The 9,629-nt window shown below is 39.0% G+C and overlaps 1 protein-coding gene across 2 annotated transcripts; it reads right to left on the bottom strand.

The window, feature by feature from the left end:
• Positions 1-329: 329 nt before the first annotated feature.
• LOC311137898 (serine/threonine-protein phosphatase 4 regulatory subunit 2-B-like) lies at positions 330-8,844 on the bottom strand. Of its 2 annotated transcripts, none has more exons than XM_084172504.1 (9): positions 8,686-8,844; positions 7,806-7,887; positions 7,327-7,497; positions 4,014-4,107; positions 2,854-2,891; positions 2,648-2,722; positions 2,387-2,527; positions 2,041-2,297; positions 330-1,817 (listed from the first exon to the last, which is right to left on the bottom strand). In XM_084172504.1, the coding sequence occupies exons 1-9, from the start codon at positions 8,720-8,722 to the stop codon at positions 1,495-1,497; spliced, it is 1,218 nt and encodes a 405-aa protein (XP_084028630.1). In that variant the 5' UTR covers positions 8,723-8,844; the 3' UTR covers positions 330-1,494. The 2 variants fall into 2 exon arrangements, with proteins under 2 accessions (XP_084028630.1, XP_084028629.1); XM_084172503.1 differs by having other exon boundaries at positions 2,387-2,548; positions 8,686-8,793.
• Positions 8,845-9,629: the final 785 nt, after the last annotated feature.

A 9,629-nucleotide genomic window follows, 5' to 3' on the forward strand; every position in this document is an offset into this window, starting at 1 on the left:
ACATTAGTCTTCAGATCTTAAGAGCTCAGGCAAGGGACACATCGTACAACAGGAACTACATGTTCAAATACATGACACATGACAACTGATTGGGAACATGTGGCTGAGGAATAGGCTTGAACTGAGGATTTGACCACTTAATGGCTAACTGGCCATAAGAAGTTCACGTTGCTTTCAACAACACTTTATTAAAATTTGTCTGCAGAGGTGTTATGAGGTCGTGACATAAGATGTTATCTGATATCAGTCGAGATAACACACATAAGCCTTTTAAAGCAGCTCAGTGGACTAGATGGGATGCCTCGTGGGTAAGAAAGCATGAGCACACAAAAATGTGAACATTTATTGCTTTATCTGAATACCGCATTGAAAGCAAAATCATTCAGAGTATACACAAATTATACAATTATATGGTTTCACAAAGGCAGTGAACACATACTGTATTACAATCTACAAAAATCTACTTTACAGAAATTTAAAATTCTAAATATCAAAAAGTACAGCTATAGAAAGAAACCAGTAACTGCTCTGGATATCTGTCAGTCAAACTTGGTGACATCATAATCCAAATTGGAAGTCATCTTGTACTTACAGCTGGTTTTGGAAACTAAATAACTGTCTGCCACAAAAAAACATTTTACAAAATAAGTAGTTGAGTTGAAATGTTTATATAAATTAATGGTGCACCCAAAATTATTAAATCTTATATTTGAAGGTAAAAGTAGCATGTTATATTACTCTTCGAGGTGGGTCGGTAGTGCATCATAGCAAAGACAATAGATGCATTTTAAAAGGAGAATAAGGTCTCAGATGGAAAATCTAATTCAATACTCCATCTCACGAGGAAAATAGATTTAAAAAAATAACTAACAAGGAAAGATACTTTTTCCTCAATAGCCAAGATGGTGGCACATGAGTAAAAACAGTGGTATGGGCTGGATGCTGAGGCTTGAGCTAGCTAGTTCATCTCTGGAGTGAGTAACTGATGGCATAAACAATGAGGAAGTTAGTTAGCGGGGTTGTCTTTGTCCTGACTCTGGTGGTTTGGCGGGGGTGATAATCCATAGAGAAAAACAACTGGCTACAGGAACAAAACTGGGCCTGCTTTACCTGTCAAATGGTCAAACTGATGAGAGAAAACAATACCCAGGTGAACACACCGTCCAGTCAGCACAGCTTGAACAAACATCATATGCAACCCGAAAAACTGACCAAGGCTGAAACAAAGACCTCTGTAGACCACAAGCCTTAAAAGGAAACTCATAAATAGAGTATGGGAAGAAGAAAAAAATCCAGTTAAAAAAATCTTCGATTGAAAATAAAATGTGTATGCCTACATCAATGACAGGTGGTCATTTTGAGGAGTAGCCAAAATGTAGACAAGGCGTAAAGTATCTAGGGGACCAGGATGGAGTAGCCCCTTCACCGGTGACACTCAAGCTGGACTTGAGGACAGATGTTCTTAATGGTCAATAGATCGATCCTGAGGTGCTGTTAGTCCTGCTCCATGGGCTCTTCACTGGTCCCGGTGTCCTGGCTGCCGCTCTCCATGGCGCCCTCAGCAGCTGGCTCAGGACTACTGCTGGAGGGAGCAGGGGCTGCCTCTTCCCTGGCTTCATTCTCCGCACTGCTACTGCTGCTGACTGGGTCACTGCCCTCATCGCTGTCCCGGGCCTCAGGGTTGTCCAGGACGCCAGCAGGGGCCTGCTGTTCTGACTGGTCCATGTCATTACCTTCCTTGCCACAAGGTCCCTCCCCCTCAGCCTGCTCCTCCTCCCCGGGCCCTGCTGATGGCTCAGACTGTGTGCTCGATGGCTCTGTGGGACAGGCAAGGACACAAAAACGGAGTTAGCGATGTTAACTGCATCAGGGTTGTTGTAGATCTGGCACACAGATAAGCTGAACTTGCGATGAACACCTCAGAATTCTGAAAATTCAGGCAACTCCTGGTTCTGCTCATTTACTAACTAATATCCACAAAGGATTTCACCAGCGATGTATACCAGCATGATGGAAAAAGAGGTGAAAATTCAGTCCTACCTTGGTCTTCACAAATCCCAGCAGTACTGGCAGCCTCACTGTCCTCCTCCTGCTCCTCCTTCTCCTGGACCATGGACTCTGCCTCTTCCGACAAGCTGTCAGCGTGACCGGAGCTGAGGGTGTCCTCTTCATCATCATCCTCATCTTTATTGAACTTGAGCCTCTTCACCTCATGCTGCTCCGCCTCCATAACCTCCTCGTCGTCATGGTGCTTGTTCTTCACAGAGCTCCCCAGGGTATCTGATGCCGACACCTCACTGAGAAAGAAGATTCAACACGCATTCAATTCATCAAAGAACGGTAGGAAGTGAGTATCACACAATCTGTTGGGTAGCAACTGAAGTACCTGGAGGGTGTGTCATGTCCCTGCTCTGTGGTAGGGTCTTTGTTTTCTGTACTGTCCGGTAGTCCGTTTGTCGCTAGTGAGCTGGCTAGAGAGAGTTTTGGTCTGTTCAGCGGCCTGGGGGTCCCTGGACCATTAACTTTCCTGCAAGAAAATAGTAAAAGACTAAGAAAAGTGAGGTTTACTTTTTGCATTTACCTTTAGGCAATTATCACTGACGTGAAACTAGGATGGGAGAATGAGAACCTGTCCTATGCGCTTTACCTCTCTGTAAAAGCAGATGAGTTTCCAGGCAACATAACACCATTCATTCTATTCACACCACTGCATCCGTTTTTCCTTCATGACAGAGAGAAACATGACAATGACAATTCCGAAAATCTTTAATATCAACTAAATACAACAAACCTCCTCTTTGTAAAAATGTTTCATTGCTATAATGTATAACAATAAGGGAAAAAAACACTTACTCTGAGGTAGGATGCACACAGCTGACCACCATCACATTCTGGAAGAAAAACCCTTTATTACAAACACTGCAAGATATAAATACTATTTTATTGAGACTATGCTAATATATATATATATATATATATATATATATATATATATATATATATATATATATATATATATATATATATATATATATATATATATATATATATATATATATATATATATATATATATATATATATATATATATATACATACATACATACATACACACACACACACAGTTGAAGTCGGAAGTTTACATACACCTTAGCCAAATACATTTAAACTCAGTTTTTCACAATTCCTGACATTTAATCCTAGTAAAAATTCCCTGTCTTAGGTCAGTTAGGATCACCTCTTTATTTTAAGAATGTGAAATGTCAGAATAATAGTAGAGAGAACGATTTATTTCAGCTTGTATTTCTTTCATCACATTCCCAGTGGGTCAGAAGTTTACATACACTCAATTAGTATTTGGTAGCATTGCCTTTAAATTGTTTAACTTGGGTCAAACGTTTCGGGTAGCCTTCCACAAGCTTCCCACAAGCTGTCATCAAGGCAAAGGGTGGCTACTTTGAAGAATCTCAAATATAAAATATATTTGATTTAACACTTTTTTTGGTTACTACATGATTCCATATGTGTTATTTCATAGTTTTGATGTCTTCACTATTATTCTACAATGTAAAAAAATACTAAAAATAAAGAAAAACCCTTGAATGAGTAGGTGTGTCCAAACTTTTGACTGGTACTGTATATATACACTGAACAAAAATATAAATGCAACATGTAGTTTTGGTCCCATGTTTCATGAGCTGAAATAAAACATCCCAGAAATTTCCCATACGCACAAAAAGCTTATTTCTCTTACATTTTGTGCACAAATTTGTTTACATTCCTGTCAGTTAACATTTCTGCTTTGCCATATCAAGAAGCTGATTAAAAGGCCTCCCGAATGGCACAGTGGTCTAAGGCACTGCATCGCAGTGCTAGCTGTGCCACTAGAGATCCTGGTTCAAGTCCATGGGGAGGCGCACAATTGGCCCAGCGTAATAAATATATAAATATATATATTATTTATACTATAACACTGCACAACTGCTCTTAAATAGACACGGCACGCCACTCACCTTCTCAACACCTCTGAGGAATTTCTCTGTCCCTGTGTAATTCCTCTTGGGTTCTGTAAGCAGCTCACACAAACGCTGGATCGTAAATGGAATTCTGAGGGAATGATGGTAAGGAGTTTATTAAAACAAACCCGATTTTGCTGCGAAGAGAGAATAATTAGATAATTTATTCTGGTATTGCCCCCATGTATTTTGTTTCTGGTCACAGGTTCAGGAGTGGCTGAAAAATCCCAACATTAATTTAAATTAACCCTGAAAAGCAGTGTTGGGCGATTTGGAAAGCCATAGTCAATCAATCAACAATATAATAATACTTGTAGGAAAGGTTTTCATCTTTAGCTCATAATCTGTGGATACTATGCGATTAGAAAGGTTTAAAATTCATGTAAGACATCACAGCACAGTTGAAAAATATATGGCACATGAATATCAAGAGGGTGATGGGTGACATGGGCTGAGAGCAGCTGAGGGGAGGAATTAAAGAGCTAATGATCAGTAATGGTCATTACAGAAAACACTACATATAATGTATACTGGAGATGTCAGAGTACTATTTATTTAAAATGTAATGTATATATAAAAAATAACTCTTTGTTATGTGAATGCTGTGTATAAAAGTACAATATATGTAAAATGTATATGTAACAAAAAAGCTGTAAAAATGAAAAACAAAGTATTTTTGTCCTCCGAAGAGACCTAGCTAAAGAAAATGTAGGCCTAGCTAAAGAAAAAAAGTGATGTTAGATGGTGCCTTCAGAAAGTATTCATACCCCTTGACTTATTCCACATTTTGTTGTTACAGCCTGAATTCAAAATGTATTACATTTATTTCTCATCCATCTATACAGAATACCCCATAATGACAGTGAAAACATGTTTTAAGATATCTTATTTACATAAGTATTCACAACCCTGAGTCAATACATGTTTGAATTACCTTTGACATCGATTACAGCTGTGAGTCTTTCTGGGTAAGTCTAAGAGCTTTGCACACCTATATTGTACAATATTTGCACATTCTTTAAAAAATGTGTCAAGCTCTGGCAAGTTGGTTGTTGATCACTGCTAGACAGCCATTTAAGTCTTGCCATAGATTTAAGCCAATTTAAGTCAGAACTTTACCTACACCACTCAGGAACATTCAATATCATCTTGATAAGCAACTCCAGTGTATATTTGGCCTAAGTTATTGTCCTGCTGAAAGGTGAATTGGTCTCCCTGTGTCTGTTAGAAAGCAGACTGAACCAGGTTTTCGGCTGTGCTTAGCTTTATTGAGTTTATTTTTATCCTAAAAAACTCCTAGTCCTTGCCAATGACAAGCATACCCATAACATGATGAAGCCACCACCATGCTTGAAAATAGGAAGAGTGGTACTCAGTGATGTGTGGTGTTGGATTTGCCCGAAACACACTGCTATGTAATTTCTTTGTCACATTTTTTGCAGTTTTTCTTTTATGCCTTATTGCAAAAAGGATGCATGTTTTGGAATATTTGTATTCTGTACAGGCTCCTTCATTTCACTCTGTCATTTAGGTTAGTATTATGGAGTAACTATAATGTTGTTGATCCATCCTCGGTTCTCTCCTGTCACAGGCATTAAGCTCTGTAACTGTTTTAACGTCATGGTGAAATCCCTGAGCGATTTCCTTCCTCTTCAGCAACTGAGTTAGGAAGGATGCCTGTATCTTTGTAGTGACTGGGTGTACACCATCCAAAGTGTAACTAATAACTTCACCATGCTCAAAGGGATATTCAATGTCTGCTTTTTTTTTTACCCATCTACCTTCTTTATGAGGCATTTGAAAACCTCTGGTCATTGTGGTTGAATCAGTGTTTGGAATTCACTGCTCGACTGAAGGGCCTTACAAATAATTGTATGTGTGGGGTACAGAGATGAGGTAGTCATAAAAAAAAAATCATGTTAATCACTATTATTTAACACAGAGTGAGTCCATGCAACTTGTGACTTTTTTACTCCTGAATTTAAAGGGGTTGAATTTCAGCTGTTAATTTTTAATACATTTTTTAAATAAAAAAAAACATAATTCCACTTTGACGTTATGGGGTATTGTGTGTAGGCCAATGACACAAAATCTAAATTTAATCAATTTTCAGGCTGTAACAACATTTGGAAAAAGTCCAGAAAATGTAGCCAAACTTTAATGAGACTTTTAATTACATAAATATAGGCTAAATGCCAGTCATGTTTGACAAATATAACGAAGGATAATTAACATTAACGTCTAAAGGCTTGATTCTGTCGGCATACTTGAAGCACGGTTCGTTCAGATCAAATGGTCACAAGACCAGAGTGAAGGACAGTGCCTGTTGAGCACCGCACATCACCCACCTTGAATCTGAGCGGAGGCGGTAAGCATTTAGAAACAATTTAACCATAAACTTAACTGTTTAAAACCTGGACATTTTATGAAGCATGTCTTACCTTGTTTCAAAGTACCTAGCCAAAAAACCACCATAGAAATGTTGAGGGAATCATTTTAAAAATATTTAATATGCCATTGAAACCAGCATTTTTCTCATGTTCTATTGGTTTTCATATCAACTTTATTGTATTGTCCAGCAGCAAAAGGCATAATCCTAGTCATATTAGTAACCCATGCTAGTTGATGCATCTTTAGATGGTCACATGAAACCGCTTGCGCGTGCGGTGAGCTTTTGAGAAGTGTTTTCCGCTAATTGCATTTGCGCGTAGCCTACAGCCATATTGTTGCGCTTATGATATGAATAAATAAATATTAACATTTTAAACTAAATGGTCTGATCTGTTGCATCAGCCTCATCGCCTTTTTACATGTTTTAATGTGCAGTGTTTGTATGAATTTTGGATCTGTCATCCCAGAACTGTCCCAGAGTCAGTTTTTAACCTGTTTTCGAGCCCTGGAGGGAATTATTTTATAAAGACATAAAAAAAGTATTTGGTTGTAATTGTAATGTTGAAACATTTTATAGGCTACCAGGCTACCATCCTCCAGGAGAGTATTAAAGGAGCATTTTGAGACAGTCCTGAATATGCAAAGAAGCCAATAGATAGTGTGTAGTCTAACTTTTTGTCTGATTCTCTATGGTAAAGAAGATAGTAATACATTTTATTTTGTAAAGTGGTTCCTTGCATCATTAAAAAGTAGTGAAAAAGTGAATGTCAATCCCTGCTACAGTACGTGACATCTAGAAATGCCTATCCAGTAGATGGCGCCATTGTATAACCACCACAAAGTCAGCAATGGTGAACTCTTTAGATGGCATCACATGATTGTAGGGAAACGGTTGTCTAAAGGTTATGCTGGTACCTACCCATTGTATCCATTCACAATCTTCAGTATCCTCTCCTTCATGTCCTCAAATGGAATGGACTCCACATTGGGATTGGCTACCCCCCTTTGATCGGGTGCTGAGGCTATGAAGTCGTCCATGACCTTCTCCAGTTTGAAGAGGAAATAGCTTTTAAACTGGGACCACTGAACCCTGGTGAAAGAGAGAGTACACATTTCTTAAAAGGAATAATCCACATTTCTATCATTTAGCTTGTTAAATAAAGCAAATGTAAGAATATATGTTGCAGATTTGTTTTTACATTTCAACATAAGTTAGCAAGCAACATGTGAAAATTATTATTTAGTTATACAGCACATGCAGAAAATAAGATTTGGGATGACCTTGGCATATTCCATAATTTGAACCAGTGGTGTTCAAGTTTTCCCACTGAGCATGCTTCATCCTCTCATATGTATAAAATCTGTAGCTCCAAGCTTGTCAATAGGAACATTACTTACATGGTTTCTCCAGTCTTGGCAACATGACACAGAAACTGGTCCAGTAGGGGAGCCACTTCTTGCGTCCCTTTCTTGTCAAAGTCTACAGAGAACAGTGATATCAAATCAGTGAGCACAACAGATAAGGAAACTTTGTGATTCGCTTGCTTATTATTAGCTAATGAAGGGGATTTGTGGCTACAACACTGGCAGAGTGTTTTAGCCATTCAACTAGCTAGCTAGCCAACTCCAGACAAGCACCTGCAATATGAGGATAATCAAGTTACAGTGACACGAACTGCGAATTTAATTGAGCGTTCGCATAAAAGGGTGTCCATTATAGGTTGTTGTGGCCATTGGCCAGGTACAAGTGAACACAAAACTAGCAAGCTAGCTAGTTAGCTCGCTAGCCACCTAACTAGCTAGGGAACCATGTACATATCAACAATTCGCTAGCTAGTTAGGCTTAACTTAATGCCATTGTCTTATCTAGTTAGCTAACGTAACTAGCCAGCTAACTACCGGTAGCTAATCAGCTCATTTGCTTGCTAACATTAGCTAGCTTGACATTGGCGACGGAGTTGTCAACAGCATTATGGTTAACTAGCTAGCTAGCTACATTGATGAATCCAGAAATAAATGTAGAAAACAATTAGATAACGTAGCTCGCTTGCTAGCTTTTCTGGAGGTTTGAGAATTGATAGCTACTGTAGCTAGCTAAGCAACATTGCTTATTCTTCCGAATTTTAGCATTAGCTAACTGACTTGCTAACATTAGCTTATAGCTAGCTAGCTACATTCAACACCTGGCAATATAACTAGCTAACCACTCTGGACTCAAGTAAACAAAAAGTCTGACTTTCAATCGAAGTATTACGCTATTCATAAGAACCCAAATAACCTTTGAGCGCCTCTTGGAGTGAGTTTATTTCCATCATGTTGTTCTGTCAATCTCTTGAAACCAAGAGGCAGACTGATGGTGGCTACGTTCTCAACACAAAAAAGTGAAGGGAAGAAGAAGCATTTTAATATGGCGCTCGTGAGGTCACTGCCTGTCGGCAGACAGGCGGATCAGATTCAGAAAGTACAGGGAGTACGCTGCTGTTCAACAAGTTGCACAATGGAACACTGGAGGGGGAAAAAACGCTTGAGACTCAAAGAGAGTAACAGACTACTGTACCATCCTCATCTGAAAAGTAACCTGCCTTAATAGTTTTTAAAGCATAGCTGATCTATCTGTACATTGAACATTTATTATGGCTGGCCATTTAGAATGATACTGAACAAAAATATAAACGCAACATGCAACACTTTAAAAGATTTTACTGAGTTACAGTTCATATAAGGAAATCAGTCAATTGAAATAAATTAATTAGGCCCTAATCTATGGATATCACATGACTGGGAATACAGATATGCATCTGTTGGTCACATACTTAAACAACAAAAAAGTAGGGGTGTGGATCAGAAAACCAGTCAGTATTTGGTGTGACCACCATTTGCCTCATGCAGCGCGACATCTCCTTCGCATTGAGTTGATCAGGCTATTGACTGTGGCCTGTGGAATGTTGTCCCACTCCTCTTCAATGGCTGTGTGAAGTTGCTGGATATTGGCGGGAACTGGAACACGCTGTTGTACACATAGATCCAGAGCATCCCAAACATGCTCAATACGTGACATGTCTGGTGAGTATGCAGGCCATGGAAGAACTGGGACATTTTCAGCTTCCAGGAATTGTGTACAGATCCTTGCGACATGGGGCCGTGCATTATCATGCTGAAACATGAGGTGATGGCGGTGGATGAATGGTATGACAATAGACCTCAGGATCTCATCATGGTATC

The sequence above is a fragment of the Coregonus lavaretus genome, assembly GCF_964263955.1.
Source record: "Coregonus lavaretus genome assembly, chromosome: 12".
In the NCBI taxonomy this organism is placed as follows: Eukaryota; Metazoa; Chordata; class Actinopteri; order Salmoniformes; family Salmonidae; genus Coregonus; species Coregonus lavaretus.